Source organism: Paramisgurnus dabryanus, chromosome 11 (genome assembly GCF_030506205.2).
Source record: "Paramisgurnus dabryanus chromosome 11, PD_genome_1.1, whole genome shotgun sequence".
Lineage (NCBI taxonomy): Eukaryota > Metazoa > Chordata > Actinopteri > Cypriniformes > Cobitidae > Paramisgurnus > Paramisgurnus dabryanus.
The window spans coordinates 1,574,027-1,596,002 of NC_133347.1; the positions used below are offsets into that span (position 1 = coordinate 1,574,027).

At 37.3% G+C, this 21,976-nt stretch overlaps 3 protein-coding genes across 6 annotated transcripts; 1 reads left to right on the top strand and 2 right to left on the bottom strand.

Annotated features, from left to right (window-relative positions):
- Positions 1-1,502: 1,502 nt before the first annotated feature.
- LOC135730219 (solute carrier family 12 member 2-like) lies at positions 1,503-11,963 on the bottom strand. The gene is made up of 26 exons (XM_065248064.1): positions 11,045-11,963; positions 9,869-9,991; positions 9,558-9,633; positions 9,375-9,470; positions 9,145-9,284; positions 8,944-9,054; positions 8,756-8,864; positions 8,552-8,679; positions 8,355-8,439; positions 8,127-8,278; positions 6,476-6,583; positions 6,248-6,371; positions 6,061-6,162; positions 5,821-5,976; positions 5,638-5,737; positions 5,427-5,538; positions 5,196-5,336; positions 4,327-4,433; positions 4,163-4,236; positions 3,945-4,085; positions 3,690-3,812; positions 3,477-3,588; positions 2,946-3,032; positions 2,737-2,872; positions 2,380-2,447; positions 1,503-2,297 (listed from the first exon to the last, which is right to left on the bottom strand). Exons 1-26 carry the CDS (start codon positions 11,438-11,440, stop codon positions 2,162-2,164), a joined length of 3,243 nt encoding a protein of 1,080 aa, XP_065104136.1. The 5' UTR covers positions 11,441-11,963; the 3' UTR covers positions 1,503-2,161.
- Positions 11,964-12,110: 147 nt separating this feature from the next.
- gramd2b (GRAM domain-containing protein 2B) lies at positions 12,111-16,094 on the bottom strand. 2 transcript variants are annotated; one of them, XM_065270298.2, is made up of 14 exons: positions 15,928-16,094; positions 15,096-15,212; positions 14,938-15,025; positions 14,614-14,683; positions 14,427-14,530; positions 14,258-14,353; positions 14,104-14,175; positions 13,973-14,029; positions 13,770-13,884; positions 13,587-13,691; positions 13,419-13,491; positions 13,161-13,262; positions 12,943-13,024; positions 12,111-12,679 (listed from the first exon to the last, which is right to left on the bottom strand). In XM_065270298.2, exons 1-14 carry the CDS (start codon positions 16,068-16,070, stop codon positions 12,632-12,634), a joined length of 1,272 nt encoding a protein of 423 aa, XP_065126370.2. In that variant the 5' UTR covers positions 16,071-16,094; the 3' UTR covers positions 12,111-12,631. The 2 variants fall into 2 exon arrangements, with proteins under 2 accessions (XP_065126370.2, XP_065126371.1); XM_065270299.2 differs by lacking the exon at positions 15,928-16,094 and adding an exon at positions 15,382-15,921.
- A 149-nt stretch (positions 16,095-16,243) lies between these two features.
- On the top strand, positions 16,244-21,917 carry nudt12 (nudix (nucleoside diphosphate linked moiety X)-type motif 12). Of its 3 annotated transcripts, none has more exons than XM_065248067.2 (7): positions 16,244-16,307; positions 17,898-18,103; positions 18,185-18,744; positions 18,871-19,038; positions 19,117-19,230; positions 21,378-21,577; positions 21,664-21,917. In XM_065248067.2, exons 2-7 carry the CDS (start codon positions 17,907-17,909, stop codon positions 21,772-21,774), a joined length of 1,350 nt encoding a protein of 449 aa, XP_065104139.1. In that variant the 5' UTR covers positions 16,244-16,307; positions 17,898-17,906; the 3' UTR covers positions 21,775-21,917. The 3 variants fall into 3 exon arrangements, with proteins under 3 accessions (XP_065104139.1, XP_065104140.1, XP_065104138.1); XM_065248068.2 differs by lacking the exon at positions 16,244-16,307 and adding an exon at positions 16,739-17,288; XM_065248066.2 differs by lacking the exon at positions 16,244-16,307 and adding an exon at positions 16,740-17,297.
- The last annotated feature ends 59 nt before the right edge of the window (positions 21,918-21,976 follow it).

Below are 21,976 nucleotides of genomic sequence, written 5' to 3' on the forward strand. Positions count from 1 at the left end.
TGTTTCACATTCTTGATCATCTTCCACACGTCAAAGCACACACAAGCGCCAGACTGTTTGCTAAAACGTTAACTATATGTATTTCGGAATAATTAAAATTATTCAATTGGGTCATTCTACAAAAAAGGTGGAAATGCTTGTCCCTTGCTTTTGCAGACCCCTTAATCATTTAATTTGACCCAATAATTCCATAATTATATATATTTAATAAATATAGACATGATGAGATAGTTTATTTATGTAATTTTCTTTTTTTTCTTTTTAAACTTTTTTTTAAATGTCTGGTCCTGAAAATTGCCCTGTCCTTTTGACCATACATGGAAGTTGAACTGTGTACTTATTATTTAAAACCATGTTTTTTATAAAACAAATCTAATTTACATGTACCTTTAACCATGTATGAATTTACGACAACACTGAAATGGTAAAAAAAACACTATTAATATGAATAATATCAAATAAATATTTTCCCCCAAAATTTATGTCATTTGGTGTTACCCTACCAAAAGCACCTTTATTTTGAAACAATGCATCAGCTCTTTGAAGTTTTTCTTGGGGCAAGAGGTCAGTGGAAAAGTGCAGTGGAGGAAGGCAAAAGGTTTGTGAGATGTCTTACCTTATTTGTCTAAAATATCATGATATATCTAAGAATTTTGAGATAAGATTTTTTGGATGTCATTTAGTGTCACTCTTTTTTATAGCTGGGAGTGTTAAGATCTTTACATAAAAATACATTATACTGAATAAGTATGTGATTGTTACATCTCTGATGAAATAGCACATGGCTAATGGCAGCCATTTTGTTTAAATGTTTGTTTTTTCTGAAAAATTGTCATGAGTGTTACCGTCATTGGTGTTACCGTCTTCTCTAATGAGTACTTCCTAAGCACTTTTCCTTTAACTGACCAACATAAAAGCATAACAACAAAACAAGATGGAAAAATAAGTTTAAGTTTATAAGTTTTATCATATTCATTATCTATTATTATATTCTCATTTTGTCAGGTATTGAAGATACAATGTCATGGATTCTTTATTAAAATGTATTAAAAATTAAACATAGATTAAGCTCCCCGTTTTGCGGATTCATAGATTTGACAAGTCAAGTAATGCTTTTATAGAAGTTTTGGGTGTTTGGAAAGAAGTTCATGTAAGTAGATTTCCATCACCCGAATTCCACCTTTTCTGTAGAATGACCCAATTATTGCAAATTATTTTGACATGCATATTGCCATATGCACAATTGTGCTACTTTGATAATTCAGGTATATTGTAGGACCCTTGTCTCTTTGTTTTACTGTTTTATTATAACTGTTATATTGGCAAAACATTGTTTTCAGTCTGTCCATAATCATTTTGTGACTCAGTTTACAAATGTTTTTATTGAAATGGCATGCATCTTGTAATTCTTCCCTTGGACTAGCTATTTGATTATTTGTTTGTATTACTTTTTTGCTTAACACTTACATTGCTGTATACAATAACAAAGCAGGAAAAAATGATATAGTTAAAACAAAAACTGTTTATTTAATGCATTAAATCTTTAAATCTGCGACAGTGTTTTGGTGACAGTGGGGTGTCAGAAAAACTTTTCACCTTTCAGCTAAATTCATTTGAAAGGGTTACTTAAGTACCTAAATGATTAGAAACTTAAATTAATACATTTAATGAAATATTATCCATTAATTTTAAAAAACACCTGCTATGAATGTCTCAACTTTTCACCTCAACTCCTGCATGTGCAAAGTCACGACCGTCTCCAACAATAAGAACTTAATAAAGTGTTAGTGAGCTCGTAGTAAACTCAGTCTGACATCACACGAGCTGTAAAAGTCCTCGAGCAACAGCAAAATCTGACAACAGACAGACAGATCGGAAATCTCATACAGACACTGTTCAGAAAATAATATCCTGCTTTCTGATGGGAAAAACTACATTAACTCTCAACAACAAGTCAAATTACAGGCTTCTTCACAGTTCTTGACCTACGGTTAATGTACAGTATTTCACTCAAATCACTCCTATTCAAATATCTCAAACTAGATCCCATCATTACTGTGACATGACTTACACTCCTTGAATATATAATCAATGTGAGTGTTTGACAAGTAAACATATCTGGCCAATTTATGAATGTCAGGATTGTAGCATCATGTTGTCTTCATGAGTAGAAGGTAAGAACGCTCTGATGGTTTCCTCGGACCAGGAGAATGGGAGGCAGATTGTTAGATAAAGTGTCCAGCCATGACATGTACAGGGCGCTGGACACCGTCCCCTTTCTGGCCAGCGGCATTGTTCTGTAAAGAGATGAGAGAAATCAGACTGAATCTGATCTTTTATTGAAAGAAAGTTCATGTTTTATGTGTTATCCATCCTTACATGACAATGAGGTTTGCTGCACTTGAGTGTTCCTTCAACAGCTCGTTCAGTCGAATTTGACGATTTGACTGATTATGAAGAAAGAAAAGAGTGAGAACGTATATTATCATTTATCTCTAAACATCAATCAAATCAGCATCTTTGGTTTGTAACAGATTCATCAAAGGAAAGTGTCTGGAAAACCTTACATGAACCCAAAGGGGACCTGATGGAACATGTTTCTGAAACATTTGATCTTTATAAATTTGGTATTGATCTCAAACTTTATATTTACCCATACAGGTGTAAATCTAACAGTTAATGTTTCAGTGGACAAACATTTCTCTTATATTTATCAGTTTATGAGTTTAAAGAAACCTTAGCCCTGTAGAGCTCCAGTTCATTATCAGTGATCCTCCATGGCTCTTGTGTCTTCAGTCTCTCAGCATCTTCCTGCTCCATGTCGTCTTCTCTCAGTTTGTACGGCTCGATCATCTCCTGAAACATCTCCTTACTAAACAGAGAGAATTTAAACACGTGTCTGTTTTTCTTATGGACACGAGAGCAAATCTTCAGATCAAACTTACTTGTGTTTCTTTGGCTTAATGTTGATGTCTCCAAGTACGGTGATATCTGAAAAATCAATCCTGAACTTGCTGAGTAATGCAGCTATTCTGTGAAGGAACAGAAGCGTACGAGTTTAATTCTGCTATAGTTGTTGTGTTGTTTCAACAAGAATGTGAAAAATCAGGGTCTTTCACAAAATTGAATACATTTTTTCCTAAAATACATATAAAACATTACTATTGTGCTTGTTTTCTCTGTACTGTAGTATTTAAGATCAGAAAACAGAGCATATTTTTTTATTTTGACCATATTTTCCCCATTTCAGTTTTCAGTAAATAAATGCAAATATAAACATTATTTTTATTAAGATTTTAATGGAAATGTTTTTGGTAGTTGACAGAATAAAACAAAAATGATAATTTTCTTAAACACATAAAGAGTAAATCAAGAATAATTAAAATGGTCTATATATAATGTAATATATACTCAAGCATGTATGTAGACACTTTAAAAAGGTCAGTTTATGATAATGTGGTGTTTATATTTCTCACGCTCTGCGGTCACGATCCATCCTGTTAATCTTCCCTCCGATAAACACACGGATCTTGCAATCTCTCCATTTCTTTTTGTTGGTTAATAGATACGGTATCAGAAGAGTCAGGCCTACAACAATGGGTGATGTGTTTATCAATGTTAAAAGGCCTTCAGAAAAATCTCAGAGACAAAGAAAATGCATTTATTCAAAACATATTATTATAAAGTACCTCCGTCATCAAACAGCCACCAAACATCAATGGTTCCTTTGCTTTGTTTCTTCTTAAACTGTTGACTGGCGGTCAGAAGTCTCTCATCCGCAGGGCTGAGCTTTGTCGAAGGACTCTTTGTGTCTGACGTCGTAACACAAGCGTAATTAATGTCAGATCATCACAAACTATTTCTTATAAATGTATTTTTCATGAATTCAGGTTGTGGATTAATCCTTGACATCATATTGATGAAACTATTTGAATGATGTTAACCTCTGAAAATGAGAGGACTGCTCTGACAGCTGGTGGTTTTCGATGACTCTTTAGAAGAATCGCTGTCAAAGTCTTTGATGTTGATGGACACCAGAAGATCCTTCATTCCAGGAGTTTTCTCTTGCATGGACAGAACTTCATCTGATGAGCACAAGCCAAGCATTAAAGCAGATCTCTGTTTGAGAGTCACAGGTAAATCTTTAAGAAAACACCCTGACCTTGAATGTGGGAGATATCAAGACCTTCCTTTAGTCGGAGGAGAACCACACCATACTGTAGATCAAAGGCATCACTGAAACACACACAGAGCAGAGATACATCTGGATATATGTTTATACTTTACAGACACATTTCAGCTCTTCACAAACACAGTCACACTTACTGGATCGTATTGATGTACGTTTCAACATCTTTCATCTCACCATCTCTCCAGTTATTCTTAAAACCAAATACAAGTGTGTTTGGTTTCAGGCGACCCAAACCAGCCGTCTGCAAATTAACAACGAAATGAAAAAATGTGATGTCATTAGAAAGCGCCAGAGATCTCTCTCTCTCTCTCTCTTAGGGTGTGTTAATACTTGGAAAAAGAAAAAAAATTATTAAGTAACTGGTTCGCTTAGTGTTCACACTAGCTTTTTATCAGCAAACCTGAAGATAATGAACCTTAATATGTAAGGAAAAGGTCACCACCCCATTGGTCGTCTTTTATGACAAATGTTATGTGACAGGAGTCTGATCATCCACAACAATAATGCTGCATGCATTGTTCAGACTTTAAACGTGCTCAAATTATGTGTCTTTATATGAAGGTATTATTAACAGATCAGAGCTCATGAAGATACTTCACCAAACATTTTATAAACTTTTTTCCACCAGATGCTCGATGGACCAAATGTTAATGAGGCTCTTTTACCTCTCCATTGCTCCATGTTTGCCCTCTGCTCATTTTGTTTACTTATCTTGCTTTTGGTTCATAACACTGTCTCTGTTTCATGTGCGTTCACATATCTGTCAAACCGCACCAGAGTTTGTTTGGAAGCAGACCGAGACCTTTTCAGCTTGGTTTGCTTTTTTAGCGCAGGTGGCAGAATTCGCATTAACTCAAAAAAGCCGTACCAACCAAGCAATCGCACGAGTTTGTTTTAATGGAACCAAACATGTCAAGTATAAACACGTCCTTACCCTCCCTTACATTTCAATAAACATGACCCTTATAATAAAACCCCCATCAGAATCCATAAAACTCATGACCTGTAGAAGATACTGGGCTCCTTGTCTGAGATCTTCAGCAAACACAGGTGTGTAGAAGGCTTTGATTTGTGTCTTCAGGAGCCAGCGCTGATATCGCACCTGCTCGTTCATCATTTCCTTATGGTTTGGTCTACGGTAGCCCTTAAGAAAAGCACAAACACACAAGTGAGTTTTCAGTTGTGTGGTGACCTGGATTTAGAATGTCAGTAAACGCTTGTATGTGCTACATACTGTGCGCACGTGACCACAGATCATCAGGCCCAGATTTTTGGTGAATGCATGCACGAGATAGAGAAGCGCTGGTCTTGAGTCTGGGTAACCGCTCATGATCAAACACTGAGGTCTAAAGAGAAAACATGAAAATGTGTTTCAGTATATTTCACATCCCAGCATGTGTGTAAAAGAGTCGGACACTGTTTTTAATAACATTGAGGTGGATCACCTGAAGTTCTTGATATGATCTTCAACTCCAGTGAGATGGAGACAGTGTGATAACGCTTGATTGTACATCAGCGCCTGTGTAGATGAACCCCAGTTCACATCTGCAGTACAAACACACACTGATATGATTCACGGCATCAAACATCTAAACTCAAAACTGATAAGATGGATTCGTAGGTTATACCAGGTTTCTTATAGCTGACGTATATGTAAAGCGCCAGGACGATGACGTTTGTGAACAGAGCTGCCCACCAGTTAATCACAAACATCACCACACAACACAGCACCGCTCCTGATAATGAAACCCACTTGTTGTAGTATTTAAAACTCGGACGCCAGCCTGTTTCAAATTCAAAAAGCATTAAAGTCACAGTGTTAGCAAACTCTAGATATCTATCAAGATTGATGATGATGTGAACCCTACCTGGAGAGTTTGCCAGCGATGCATGAAACACAGAAAAATTGATTAAAGCATAAGAAGCCAAGAAGAAGTTGGAGATGATGGGAGCGATGACGTTTAACTCGGCTGAAACAAACACGTTTGGTTTTCAACAGGTCAGTACACGAGACTGCAAATATAAACACGACACATTCAGAACAACGTGACTTACCGATTAGAACGAAGGCCAGGCCTATAAAGAACGTGAGGACGTACGCTCGCAACGGTTCGTTGTTTTTCCCGTAGCCCTTTGCAAAGACGTGCAATCCAGGATAGATGTTATCACGACACAAAGCCTAAAAAACACACAGTAAACAACTGAGCTTATAAAAAACACACTTTGATACGATTTCAATCATATAATCATACAACAAACAAACGTAAGAAGCAAAGATCTCACCTGAAATACTTTAGGAGCGCTGACCAGTGAAGCCAGAGCGGATGAGAGAGTAGCAGAGAAAATCCCAGCAGTGATGAGAGGTCCAAATCCAGACACCAGACTCATAACCTTACAAAACAACACTTCATTGTGTACACATCACTCACAATACAGCTCGACACACTAATACACACATGACATGATATTTACTGCTTCAACTGTTTGTTTTTTAAAGTCCTCCTTTCAATCAATGGCACACATCTGATGTTTGAGAGAAACTATTCAACAACAGACTTAATACTCCTGCAACTCATTTCTAAAGAGCATTTGAAAGCCGGTTTTAGGTGGTAATATTGTAATTCTTGTGAGATATCTCGATCATGTTGCTCCAGTAAATGTTTGTCTCTTAGTGGGCGGGGCTAAAGAGTCAATGATGTAAAAGTGGGGCGTTGATGTTCTTCTCTTTTTCGCACTATAATGAAACAAAATCTTTTTGGCAGCTGGGTTTCAATAAAAGCTGTTTTTGGACTTATGAGTAAGTTTTGTAACTTTAAGCATGTTTGTATACTACAAAACAACCTCTTATATCAAAATTGAAATTTGATATCTCAGTTTATGACTTTACGACATGAATCCAGGGCTCAACAGAAAAGGACTGCCCAGTGGCCTGGAGCAAGCGTGAGAGACGTTCGGGCCAGTAAAAAAGTATTGTCACTTGCCTGATCGGACCAGTGCTTCACCCTCAGTCATCTCATTGGCTGAGAATTTTGCAGTGTATTATGGGTAATTATAGTTCTTGCAGAAGTGTAGTACCATTAGATAGGTACGCGAGTAATAAGTGGCCAAGTATGAGTCAATGAACTTTTTCTGATATATTTTAGAATAAAACAAACAAATGGTTTGGAATGTAACATTGCATTTTTAATATGTTTGACAAACTTTGATAAAAAAGGTCTATATGATGAGTTGTATTGAGCAGCTGCACTTTGATTGATTCGATGTGATGGACTTAATAAATCCCAATTAAAGGGGGTGGAGTTTATAAAATTGCATTACTTAAATTTTTTGTCATCATTAATTAAATTTGACTTTACTAAGGTTTGTTGAGTTTACTTAAACCTCTTTTGTAAAATTAACTAAATTATTGTTTATTGAGATTACAAATTGCATGGAACCTGTTGACATAATTTTTTTAATTAAACCCAACATTTCATTTTTTTTTTATGTATTTAACATCTTGGAAGCAGACATTGACTTGGGTAAAACATGACGAAAAAAAAAATTCAATATTTTGCCCAGTTTGCTGTCAGTTTACAGGTAAAGCAGAAAAGTTGGGCCTTTTTTCATTGGAATATGTCTGTTGTATATGTAAACGATTATATTTGACTTTTGAATTATTATTTTTAAAGATGTGACACTTACGTTTTTTTTATTGGGGCCAGTGAAAATTTTGGCAGGGCAAGTGAAACGGCCATAATAAAAAATGATTTGCGTTGAGCCCAGGAATCCTTTCTACATTGTATTTTCCATGTCACTCTATTTATGCAGTATCAAGATTTTAAATAATTCCACCTCAAACGACATGTCAATCATCTTCTTACAGTGTGGACTTGATTTCATGTCAAACACCAGGAACAATAGATTGATATCATCATGTTCATGTGTCACCTACCTGAAAGTCATTTTGAAGTCCATACTTGCATCCACCCTCCTTACAGATGGAGAAATCATAACCCAGCGTGCAGGCGGCGTCTGTGCAGTTCTCCAGTGGACCAATGATGGTGTCATTATCATCTCCTGTAGCATCTCGGACAATACAAGAGCCTGAAAACACAGAAACATCATCTCTGATCTCTCCGATTATTATACAAAGAAAGACAAACAGGGAAAGTTTGATCACCGTTGGAGATGGCAACAGCGATGTAGACGACTCCAGTGATGAGGATGGCCAGAAGAGTTCCTTTAGGAATCGCAGACTGTGGGTCCTACACAAGTCAAATTAAAACACACTAACATATAAAGACATAAACGGACAGACAATAACTAAAAAAAAATAAAGGGAGACGTGTGTGACCCCTGAGAGCGAATGAATCTCACCGCCAGGTCTCCAGAGATATTGGCACCTGCTAAGATTCCTGTAGCAGCTGGAAAGAAGATGGCAAAGACGGAGAAGAAAGTTTCTTCATCTCTGAAATCTGGACCTATGTTCTCTATCATTATAGCAGCTGTGACGAGAAAACAAACGTGAGAAATCCTTCATGAGAGAGGACATGAATGAAAGAGAAAAATAAGGTGATTCACCATTATAGCCGAAAAAGCCTTTGGGTTCCTTTGACTCCAATGAAATGAAAGATCCAATAAAGTAGTTGACAATAGCTGCCAGAAGGATGACCAGTAACACAATCTGAGCCTGTGACACATCAGAAATACATCAGCAGAATGAAGAATATAGAGATATTATATGTATATGATTGAGTTTATATACTGGCCTTCGCTTCCCACTCCATACCAGCCACAGAGATTCCCAGCAATAAAATAACAGTCAATGTTCCCACGATCCTGATATCATTAATCTCATCTGTCATAAGAGCATCTATACTCTGACATACAGAGAGAAGACACAGGATCATAACACAATATCTGTGTGAATCAACTCCATCATCTTTCCACAGCGTTTAGATTCTACTCACATCCAGAAGTTCAACCACTGTTTCTGCAAAACCCACCACATACATGGCGACAGCGACGGCGTTCGCAAAGGCAAATATCAGACCGATAGATCCTCCAAACTCTGGACCCAAACTCCTGGAGATCAAATAATAGGCACCACCTAAAAACAAGTCAGATATGATAAAGTGCAGTTATAAAAGTGAATAAAAAAATCATTTTGAGTGAAAACAGTTTTTATGAATGTGTTCACCTCCACGAACAAAACCATTAGTGGCTATGGCTGAAGTGGACAGGCCAGTGATGGATGTCACAACGATAGCCATGAGAACGATCGCACATGACAGAGCTGTATAGAAACAACACAACAACACTCATTCAACGTGTGTGGAAATAAAAACAGAAGCGTGATGATCTTGACTGGATTATACAGTACCGATCCCGGCCTGACCCACGATCCATGACATCCTGATGAAGAGCATCACACCCCAAATGTTCAACATACATCTGATCTGCGAACACAAACGTTAGATTCATTATTAATCTTCTCATCATCTGACTGTAAAATCATTCAGGGGTGGTTTCCCAGACAGGTCTTAAACTTAATCCCAGACTAACGATGCACACCAGTAGTGTTTATTTAGAAATTATGCTTTTAAAAATGACTTTAGTATCCTAATTTAACCAAGGCCTAATCCTGGTTTAAGATAATCCCTGTCAGGGAAACCTCAGTGTTCAGAAACTCACCAGAACTCCTTTAATCCATCCAAACTTCACTGTACCTCCTTTAGTATCGGACGCATCTTTCTGTGTGACGGCTTCAGCGGCCGTGAGCTCTTCACCGCTGGGAAACCCATCATCAAACGCCTCCTGAGAACCATCAACAAAAAAAATCTGCTTTTTTTGGTGTCAAATACCTCCTAAGACCTGAGCTTTGGTTTGTCTTTTTTCAGTTTATTTCCAGCTATTTTGGGGTTAGGAAGAGCCAATAAATATAATAACCAAATATTTTTCTTTGAACATTAATCAGTGTAACAGGTTCCAGTTACACAGAATTAAGTATAATGGTGCAAACAACAAAAAATGTGATGTACGTGGACAAACCTAGTCTTATTACATTAATGGAAACTTTGATCTTTTTACATTTATGTCATCATTTATTGATCTTACATGTATTCATTTATTACCCCCGATTTCACAGACAAGGCTTAATGTTAGTCCTAGATTAAAACACATATTTGAGTTGTCTCAAGATAAACACCAGTAACATCTTCATTCAAGGCAAATTAATTTAAATATGGCCTATAGTCCTGGCTTTAGCTAAGCCTTTAATCACTTAGCAGTTCTCTGATATGCAAGAGAAAATGATGAAAGAAGAATATGAGATGAGTGAAGAATGAATCTGTGATGTAAACTTCACTGTGTGTCACTGAATCACACACACACACACAGTACTATTGTGATGTGAAGCACAACGGGTCACACAGAGGCGGTGTATCACTGAGAGAGACTATTGTCCAACAATAAGTGTGTGTGTATGGGTGTGTCTGCTGATGTCACAGTCATAGGAGCTGAAGATGGATGATGTAGATGTATTATATGTGGGCAGAAGGAACCCAACTGGTAAAATATATGTGCATATGATACAGTGAATACAAACAGAAAAAAAAATGATTAGAAAAGTTGTTGGGCAGTTTTGAGTCAAAGTGCATTAACACAAAAGTGCTTTAACACAAAAAGTTGCTTTGGATAAAAGCATCTACTAACTGAATAGATGTAATGTTTTATTTCAGGATATTCCAAGATCAGTTTAAGTGTCTTAATATGCTGTCACCTTACAGTTATAGGCTTTAATTTCAACACATGCAGATGTTGAGTGATGTTTGTCTTAAGCTAAACAGAAATAACAGACGAGACACAAACCTTATCCAGCTCATCGTGTAGTTCAGACAGTGAAGGTCGGATGAGTTTCAGCGGAGCTTCAGTCTGTCGGTAGAAGTCGATGTTGGGCACCGCGTCAATGGTGTTGTGGCCGAAGGTGCGCAGGTAATATGTGTTGCTGTGCGTATCTGAGAAATGACTGAGACCTCCGGTGGACGAGTGGAGACTGGCTTCACTTCTCGAGTCTCCGTCTACACCCGGTTCAGCTGCTCCATCGGTCGGGCTGAGGAAGTTTACTACGCGGAATCTCCCTTTCGACTCCTCACCGGCGGAGGAGCGCGCTCCCTCTGTCACCGTTTCCACCTGAAATCGGCTCTGAGATGATCCACTCAACCTGAGCGCGGACTTCTGTCCTGATGGAGGAGACTGATCTGACATGATAACGATGATGGAGAATGCGAGGACGCGCAGGTAAATGTTCTTATGTCGCGTTCAGGGCATCCATCCGTTACTATAGCGACACTAGAGATGACCAGAGATCGCCAGCAGTTTCTAATGAGTCTGAACTGAGAGGTTGGACGTAAGGACACTCGTGACTGTTCAGCTGGCACACTTTGAAAAGAGCGTTTCAACTTCATGCACCAGATTCAGTCCTCGGTTCAAGGTCAAACATCGATTTGTGTTCTTTATTGAAATACAGAATAATTTAACTCCAAACATTAGCAATATTTAGTTTTACAGATGTAATAAAATAACTTTTCACATTTAAACCGGTTGATGTTGGTGAGGTTTTCGCGTGCGTCAGTGCGTAATTGCGCGCAGAATAAAGCGCTTGTTTGTTTCGCTTTATTTTTGATGATTTATTGCTCCGTCTCTAGTATTAATTGGTAGTTGCCTTTTTATTACCTCGTGTGTAAAAGCTCTAAAAAAAAAACATGAAACTCCACACAAAGTCTCAGGACGCATACTCATTCCAGATGAAGGAGAAAACAATAGTTGTTTGTGGAGACATTCGGTTGCATTAGCATATAACACAAGAAGCTCTTTCACAGCGTGACTCCTTACAATGCCAAACAGAAAGAGATCATCACACTCAAACAACAGCACAGACGAAAAATGTTTCCTTTATTTTTTATACATGACAATTATATATAAGTGCCATCAGTCCATAACAGAAGTTTTTCTCTCTTACACATACTGTATTACACTCTTGTTGTTGCTTTGTGATGGATTGAATATTGTTTAAATGTTGCTCACAGGAATCCGAATACATCATCCCCAGTCCATTTATGACAAACGTTTCAAAACAGCCATAAACACACATCACACGTGAGCTTACAACCTGAACATGTAGGAAACATCGATACACACACACACACGTTTATTCACTTTAAATGACCCTACAGCACATTCATATCAGCATCTAATAATCAAACTCAACTACTTGTGTTCTGTGTTGAGTTCATTTCATTATTGAGATCCAGACAAGCTATAAGTGAGGTTGTGAGAACAGCTTGTGTGTCTACCTGGATGTGGATGTAAAGCATTTAAACAATATTCTTCACATCAAGCCTGGCCATCACTGAACCTCCATAGATGTCATTCTGAAACACCTGAACTTCATAGTCATCACACATCAGACAGAGTCTCCAGCAGTTTCTGCAGATTTCTGTGAATCTAAAACAAACAGCGGTTTTAGTGTTTCTGCCTGTCAATCATAAGTTACTTTCACCTTGTCCTCTGACATTTCCTTATTAACATCTTTGGTCATTTTGCAAATGAATGACAGAAAATGTTGCTTTCAGTGAGCTTTTAAACTAAACAAGTTGTGTTTTGTGAATCTCTGAGAAACTCATCTTACGTAACAAACAGATGAGTTTGAATAAGAAGAAATGTTTGATTAAGAAAAGCAATTCAGAGACTTCACGTCACAAACAAACCTTTTCCAGCTTCAGCAGACTTGTAGAAATCACAGAGTAAATCTCTTTTGGATCTCCAGCAAACAGGCTTTGATATTCATCACTGGAATAAAAAAAACATAAACAAATGAAATAAAACTCGTCTACTCTGCACTTTATCTCTGCAGCTCATGATTTTTTTTGTGTCTTGTCAAATCAAAGATACAGCCAAAATAATCTAACAACATTTGGATTTTTACCCTTTATGAGGAAACTCCATTGAGACCAGCGAGGTCAGACGTTCCTCCAGAGACACAATCTTAAACGCCATAAAACATGAAGACAAAAGCAGGACACAAACCCTGAGAGAACAAAGCTCAGTGAGGTCAAACCCTGAACCCATCTGAATATCTCTGTACGTATGTGTGTGTGTGTGTGTGTGTGTGTGTGTGTGTGTGTGTGTGTGTGTGTGTGTGTGTGTGTGTGTGTGTGTGTGTGTGTAGATGTTGTTGACTTACAGAGACAGATACACTAACACAAGTGTGTTAAATGAGAGTGAACCCGGTCTCAGTGTGCTCATGACCTCATCATCTGAAAGAAAAGTATCAATGAAAATCTGTCAATGCAATACAGCTGCTTGTGTTTATACTCCAGTGGTCATTGAGCTCATACTGTACATCTTTTACCTTTGCATGCTAGATTTGCGTTAGTGTCAGTTTGTTTTGCGTGAGAATCAGCGTCACCGTCCCGTTTAGATGCTTCAATAAAACCTTTAGAGCGTTTTGGAAAATCTGTGAAAATTGAGATGAAAAAAGTTTACGGTAGAATAAAGAGCCAATAACTACAGTAACGTGAAATCAAATACACACGTGGACTTTTGTCAAACTCTGGAGATTCTGGTGAGTCTGAACTGCTGCTGTCGTCCACGTGCCGATGCGTCTGCCTGACCGGAGCGTCCAGATCTGACAGATCCGCTGAGAAATCCTGCAGAAGATCATCACATAAATCAATCAATCAATAAAGACATGAATATAGAGTTGTTATTATTATTATTATAAAAGAGTCTATATACCGGTGGCAGAGAGATGGGATGAGTCCTCAGACTCGGTAATGGAGTCTGACTGTTCTCCTGTAAAGCACAAGACTCATTTAATCCATTACAACTGAATCCAGAAAATAAAAACATTAAACTAAAGCACTTACAACCAGATGAGGACAAACTGACATCAAAACCTTGTAAGTTGTGTCTCGAGACAGAAACGACACAAATGCATACTGCAAAATCAGAAGAACTGCTGTTAGAAAAACACATTTCATTTTCATGATGACATTTCTAAGCTATTAAGAAGTCTTTTACTCTTTCATGTGCAGTAGATATCACAAGCGCATTTGGCACCAGGATGGCTGTTTTTGTTTTCTTAATGACCGTCACAGATGTTACAGGAATCGCAATCTGAAGAAAAACAAAGACGATTTTAAATATAGCAAAAAACAGAATTCAGATTTCAATAAAAGTTTATTTTCACCTTAGTGTCTCTCCCAAAAACTTTGGAATAAAAACAAATCCAGTTATCAGACACATAAAGTCTCCCCTGATAGAGAATATCTTTCTGTAAAGCACAAGTGTAACCTGCACAATAAACACAAAGACATTTCAAGTTTACACATTCTGTCATTCAATGTCAAATATTTAAAAGATTATTAAATCAATACTCTGTAGCAGCTCTTCTTCTTCTCTTATGTCTTTAAAAACTTTGTGGTATTGGGAATTTGTTCGTAGAAACTGAAATTTAATAAAACATAATTAATATTCAATTCAAACATACAGTAACTAAATCTTAGAGGAACTTATTTATCAGGATTCAATTAAATGAGGAAATTTTATATAATAATAACATGAAACATGATGTGTGGTTGATATTGACGGCAGTCCTTGACTCTCTTGTAAATATTATTTCTTACTTAAACAAACAATCATATGACATTGATTTAATATCACTACTTCTCATCTGAGATGCTGGAGAGTGATTGACAAACCTGATATGACTGCGGTTTTCTGCGTTCACACTTTAATTCAGAGTCACTCTGGACTTGCAGAAGTAATAACGGATCTAAAGTCTTTGATCTGAAACAAACACATATGTGGTGATGAAACGTGTGTGATATTTAGTAAGCAGATTCATTATGAAGTTTACCTGACGAGGCTTTTTCCTCTCCTGACAGAGCTGTCAGTCTCAGCGTCCAGTGAAATGAAAGCGTCCGGCCTCGTCATACTGTTACCTTCCTCTTCTTCCTCGTTTTCATCATATTCCCTTCAGTTAAGTGATAGACAGTAACACAGTTTATAACAACACAATACCAGAAAATTCTGTTTTTATTGGATTATATAAAAATAGTAAGACATTAATATATGATTTTCTCCAACATCAGTTTAAAGTTAAAGCAGTTCAATAAAAGAAGTTGAGACACATCTCACATTACCTTGAAAAACACTTCAGCCTGTCGATGATGAGATCTTTATAACTCTTGTTTTTAACTATTTCATCTTCAGCTTGTCTGTAACATCTCGCCTGATGACTGATCTGAGCTAGTTTTAATTCGACCTGTATTCACTTACACACAACGTCACGCAGTAACGTTTAACCTGACCCGATCTCATTCTGTTAAGCTGAGGTTTAGTGTTACTGAAACAAGAGTCTCTCACCGCACACAATCTCTCATCCTAAAATAAAAACACCTTACAGCAACATGTGTTTCTGAAACTGTGTGAATATTTGCTGTTGTCTGGGATAAATTCACATTGTAATTGATTTGTGGTTCACCATCATGCTTTGTGTTTGCCAACAGACACAAGACAAAGTCCTTTAAGCTCAGATTATGCAACAAACCTGCACGATATTACACAATATTAGGAATGTTTTATTTTTTTTTTATAAATTAACCAGAATTCACAGCGCACTAAATGACATCAATAAAGTAATTCTGGTGTGTTTTGATGTGTTTTTGTGTTAAAATGCATGAATTTACCGTAGTAAGTCATTCAGCTGTTGATGTGGTTGTACAGAACACATGGGTCGAACTGCATCCCTTTGGTTTTTACACTGAACTGAATCTTCAGAAGTGAAATGTTTGTCCATCAGAATGTTTCTGTGATCTTCGTCTGATCTCATCTGATCTTCTGCTGCTGCTGCCGGGAGGTTTTGACCCACGATCAGTCTGTTAATGAATAATATGCTGACTAATGGAGCTTCAGTAAGCAAACACAAATAAACATGTTCAATAGATATTGTTTGCTTGATGAAAGATTATATTTACACTGAATCTTACATTTGCCAAATGTTACAAAGGATAAACGGTTGATGTTATAATCACATACAAATGAAATCTGAAAGATATAGAAACCTTCAGTAAGTGTGGCCACAGGTTCAGGATTAATGTACTTCTTAATATTTGCACAGCTGTTTATTAAGACAAATTTGTTAATGACCTTTGAACTCTAACTGTGGGCTTTTAAACTCTTACATTCAAACCAACTGTGAAAAATGTTTAGATTTCTTTTAGATTCCTGCTTAAAGTTTGATTAACACATCATATCTTTAACTGGAGCTCACAGGAGATCATCCTAAACTGGTTACCAGTGTGTTTTTATTTGTACAGCACTAGTCAAATGATGTTTATTACTACTTAATTAAGACATGAATGATTGTGAACATGTTTGGGGTTTACTGCATACATTTTTGATATGAATAGGGAAAAATTATTTTATAATAATACTGAAATGAAAGTTTGTAAGTTTAAGAGAGACATTGACGTAAGCTGATCTTTACCCTTGAAACTTTGCCTTGGCATTATAGTTATGTGAAAGGTTATGGAATGATATGTCTGTGTTTAGTAATGGAAAGATATTCTTTGCATTTTAAAAATGTCATGTTTTATTTGTTTAATGATAACAGCTCGTAAAGCTTGTTTAATTCATCTCTTGTATTAGACACTTTTCACACTCACTTATATAAGTTTTCTAACAACAAGCCCATTTTCTCAGTAGTCTTCAAAAAATTTGAGAATTATACTTTTTACCATTCATAGAAACTATAAAAACTGTTCACCTGTGCTGTGTCTTCAAACCCTTTAAATAATTCAAAGGTTTATTGGAATAATCTTTAAATATTTTTTCCCTCTTTGATTGCTCATCTGCGTGTTGTAGTATGTTTTTGTTGCTGAAAGAATAATTAAAAAACAATGAAAGTGTAATAAAATATGATCTGATAATAAATGTGTAATAACTAACGTCATCCGCGAGAGGTCGCGCGTGCTTCAGTGCGTCATCATCGAGCGACAGACAGATACGACCCATTATAAACTTCCACACCAAGACATTAGTAAATATTGTGAGTTTGGTGAGTGGTTATTAAATTTCTCTGCAGATATTACGAATAATAAACTACATTTAATTCGCATTGCAGTCGTCATGATTATTACACTAACGTCACGATCATCTTTAATGTCAAAGAGTTTCAATGATCTTTGTACCCAATAACTATTTGTAACCCATTTCATATTTTATTTAAAGTTTTTTCTTTTCCTTTGTTTGATTAACTATTATATATATTTGTTTAATTCCTTACACTTCTTTGTAGTTTTATATCTGGACTATGGCTGTTAACAATGCAATACGTCTGCCTGTGACAAATGTAACTTAGTTTATTTTATATGGTGCGAGCTTATTTTGTTGACAATCATATTTACTGTGTCTGATCTAACAAAACATTGAGTTTATTAATAAATATTTAATAATGTTTGATCAGGTGACTTGTTTAAGTGACTCGATTCACTCATGTTTACATCATTTGACTTGATAATGTGTTTTAACATAAATGAGATTCATTGTAGTTTTAAATGTTTTATCAGGGTCACAGAACAGGACTGCTTTATATAAACAAGTGAACACAAAGAGTTAAACTGAATGTTGAAGATTTTTATGTGGTCATCTTCTTTAGTGTTTTGAGATGGAGTTGAATGTTCGAGATGAACTGGTGAAGGAGTTTCTGGAGTGCTCATCCAGAGGAGATCTGGAGAAGATTTCTTCAATGATGTCTCACTCCAGTGATCTGATAGATGAGAGAGGAGAGACGGGCTGGACCGCTTTAATGCTGGCGGCTCGACACGGACACTACGAGCTGACTAAACTCTTACTGTCCAAAGGGTGAGATACAGATCCTCACATTATATTCAGCTGAAGGAACAATCAGCACATCAACACAACATCTTTCTTCACTTGTTACAGGTGTGACACAACTGCAACAAACAGATCGGGTCAGACCGCCCGAGACGTGGCTCTGTTTTGGGGTCACAGACACATCGCCCGTTTGTTGGCCGGCGGCCGGGACGGTGTCGTTCATCACGTTCTGCCCGTGAGAGAGACGGATGAGGCAGATCTTTATTTTAACAGAGAGTTTCTCAACAGAATGAGCGAGAAGCGGACAGATTCAGAGTGGCTCGCTGCCAAGCGATCTTCTCCTCACACCGTTTACATCCTCTTTTATAATCTGAATCCTCTGGTCTCACCCCGAGCCGATGCCAACGAGGGTGAGCCTGATGTGAAACTGTGCAAACTCAAAGTGACATCTGTGGAGGAGTTGTTAAAACAGAGTAATACTGTGCTTATTTTCTTGGGAACTGAGAAACAGGAGAGACGCCTGGAGACGGATGGAGACGGACTGATAGCCTGGTTTGCTCTCAACACTGAAGACGATCCTTCAAAACTCCTAAAAGCAAAACATCCAAACAGTTTCTTTCTGAAGGGCCCGATGCCTGGACTCCTGATGCTGAGTGACAACGATGCGGGTGAGATTCTCTGCTCATACATACAGTAGACACCAACGTATCATTCACCTTAGCAACCATCCAGAACACCCTAGCAACCTCATAGATCTTCACACACACATGTGTAATAGTGATTTGTGCACGCAGGTGTCATCGCTCAAGCGCGGTCCGTCCTCGCGTGGCACAGCAGATACGGGTTCTGTCCGACATGTGGAAGCGACACTCGAGTAGAAGAGGGAGGTTACAAGAGGACCTGTTTGAGAGCAGTCTGTAAAAGTCTCCAGGGCATCCACAACACCTGCTATCCCAGAGTTGGCGAGTAAACGCTCAGTTAGTGCTCAGCCGGCGGTCTGGAAACCTGATCTCTCACACCCTTCTCTCTGCACCCCACAGATCCTGTCGTGATCATGTTAGTGATCCACCCCGACGGGAATCAATGCCTGCTGGGACGTAAGAAGAGTTTTCCTTCTGGAATGTTCTCGTGTCTCGCTGGCTTTATAGAAGCAGGTATCACAGTGAAATATCTCAACGCTTGAGTCACACTCTTATAAATGTCTGAATGTTTATAGCCGTGGATAAAATATCAAAGAGGTTTTAATATAACTGACTCCACATTCTGCTGTGACTTTAATGGATGTAAATGATGTGAGTCAGAATCTGCTAACATTTAACAAATATAAAGCGTCACACAGTATTTTATATTGTCTTGCATTAAATGTCACTTGTCACTAAATGCTATATTTTATTTAGTTTGAGCTAATGCTGTGACATTTAGACATTTAAAACCAGAGGTGGACACTACATAAGTATTTTTACTTTCTACATAAAAGTACATTTTTAAGTATTCATATTTTATCAGTGTTTTTCTTTAGAAAACATACACTCCAAAGCATATTATCATCATTTTTACTCCACTACATTTTATTATTTCAAGGTTTTGGTTAATATTTAAAGAGTAACTAAACCCCAAACCAACTTTTTTTAGTTAATGATCTGTGAGAATGATGCTTTATTAGTGCTGTTCATTGATTTTAGTAAGTTTTTTGACATTTGGATATAAAGTGTTTCAATACTACAATATATGGTGTAAAAACGTCTGAGTGCTGCCCTCTTGAGGTTGAACGGTGGCTACTGCAGTTGAATTTTCCTATTGGATGTTGGGTCCAAGAAATGACTCGTGACGTAAGCAGGTTCAAGCTCACCACGCCCTTGTTACGATCTCACCACACACTTAGTTCGTCCCCTCTATCTCCGTTGGGATCTGCCCACTTTTCTTGCATTTTTCAAATATTGCAGTGGGTGGAGTCAGGCTCTGACCAGGGGTTTAGTTACGCTTTAAAGTCGCCATGAAACGGAAGTAGCGATTGCCTTATTTTCCCCGTGGTGACGTATATCCGAATGAAACGGCTTTTGAGATGAAATAAGGCAGGGCTGGATTTGAATTTGTCCATCGAGATCTGATTGGATCGTTTGAAGTTGGGTCGTGTTGCTAATTGCTAATCACTGCGATCTTCTCCCGGACCCCGCCCACCTGCCATACTTTTGACCGGAAGTGAAGAGAGATCGTTTTGAGGAGGGGAGGAGATTTGCATTTTTGATTAAAGATTATGAGCACACACGAATTTTTAAAAAATAATGAAGCTCACAGATAAGTCATTTGTTAATAATACCACACTATTAAAAATACATATATAGTTTTTCATTTCAATTTCATTGCGACTTTAATATGTAGGTACATTAAACATCTAGTTTTTTTTACTTGTACTTTTACTCAAGACAATTAAAAGTACATCATTTTTATGTAATTATGTATTAAATCAATTTTAATATGCAATATAAGAGGAATACACAGTATGATTCTATGCTTTAGAATGTAGTGAACATTTTTTAGTAAAGTAGTTTTTTTCCCAAGACAAACACTCTGATAAAGCACAGATGCTTGGAAAATGTACTTAAAATTCTCAAGTAGTGTCTGCCTCTGTTTAAAACTTAGTTCATACAAAAAATGTAATTTTATCATAATTTATTTACTCACTCAAACCCCTGATCAGAGTTCCCACGGGTCATGGCATTTCTGGAATATCATGGCATTTTAAAAGGTCAGGGAATTTAATAATTTTGTTCAAGTCATGGAATATCAGGAATTTTTGTTTGTTGCTTTAATCATTTATCAAAATGTAATCTGCTTTTTAACTTGTGACATAAGGAAAACCATTTCAGTTTATTCATTTCCTGCATTTAATTTTTTATAAACTCATGGTGTACTTTACATTATCAGGCTCACAGTATCCCGGCCATAAGTCATGGAAATTAAGCTTTTTAGTCAGGATAAAGTCAAGGAATTTGGCTTAGGAGTGGGAACCCTGCCTGATGTATCTTTCTTTAATCTTCTGAACCAAAATGAAGATGAGTTATTAGTGGTGTTTTGGGTTGTCTATACAGTGGGAGTGAATGGGAATCGCTGCTTCTCAAGCTTTAAATGATAACTTTAAGTGTCATTTCCCTACATGTGTTCAGATCGCGCTCGCGCTGTTCACAGAAAACACTAAACACCATTTCTCAGAACACTCTTTGTCTCGGTTCAAAAGATCAAAGACAGTGAATGATAATGTTAATGAATTGATGTTTTTAATGTGAAATGTTGTGTGGATCAGGAGAGTCGGTGGAAGCTGCTGTGAGGAGAGAAGTTCAGGAAGAGAGCGGCGTTCTCGTGGGCCAGGTTCAGTATCAGACGTGTCAGGCGTGGCCGATGCCGTCCTGTCTGATGATTGGCTGCCACTGCGTTGCTCTGACAACCGACATCACAGTTGATAAAAATGAAATCGAAGAGGCTCGCTGGTTCACGCGGCAGCAGGTGCGACTTAAAGGCTTTATTTACGGATTGATTGATTTATTAGTTAGTGGTGTTGATGATTCTGGTTCATTTCTTCTTCTGTTTAGGTGATCAATGCACTGGTGAAAGACAAACATGCCGTCTTCAACATCCCACCCAAACAAGCAGTCGCTCACTATCTGATCAAACACTGGATAGGCTTTAACTCAAATCTCTGATCTCTCTTTATATAATGATGATTTTACATAAAAACTATTCATCACATTCATTTTATTTTCTGTATAAATCTTTGAATTGCACAAATCAGATGCACTTTATAGATTATAGAAGAGCTAATCTTATCATGTCTTAAATTAAAAGCAAAAACTAACCTTAAGCTGTTAAGTTTGTGGTTCTCATTTCTCAATAGATTTGAACATG

Coding starts and splice junctions, on each gene's coding strand:
- LOC135730219 (XM_065248064.1), bottom strand. CDS start 11,440: ATGTCAGATCAGTCTCCTCCATCAGGACAGAAGTCCGCGCTCAGGTTG. Junction 6,584..8,126: donor GACTTCAAAATGACTTTCAG/GTAGGTGACACA, acceptor TTGTTTTGTAAG/GTTATGAGTCTGGTGTCTGG. Junction 6,372..6,475: donor GCGCTCCTAAAGTATTTCAG/GTGAGATCTTTG, acceptor TGTGTTTTTTAG/GCTTTGTGTCGTGATAACAT.
- gramd2b (XM_065270298.2), bottom strand. CDS start 16,070: ATGAGATCAGACGAAGATCACAGAAACATTCTGATGGACAAACATTTC. Junction 14,531..14,613: donor AGAAGAAGAGCTGCTACAGA/GTATTGATTTAA, acceptor TTTATTGTGCAG/GTTACACTTGTGCTTTACAG. Junction 14,030..14,103: donor CAGTTTGTCCTCATCTGGTT/GTAAGTGCTTTA, acceptor TGTGCTTTACAG/GAGAACAGTCAGACTCCATT.
- nudt12 (XM_065248067.2), top strand. CDS start 17,907: ATGGAGTTGAATGTTCGAGATGAACTGGTGAAGGAGTTTCTGGAGTGC. Junction 18,745..18,870: donor GCTGAGTGACAACGATGCGG/GTGAGATTCTCT, acceptor TTGTGCACGCAG/GTGTCATCGCTCAAGCGCGG. Junction 21,578..21,663: donor GCTGGTTCACGCGGCAGCAG/GTGCGACTTAAA, acceptor TCTTCTGTTTAG/GTGATCAATGCACTGGTGAA.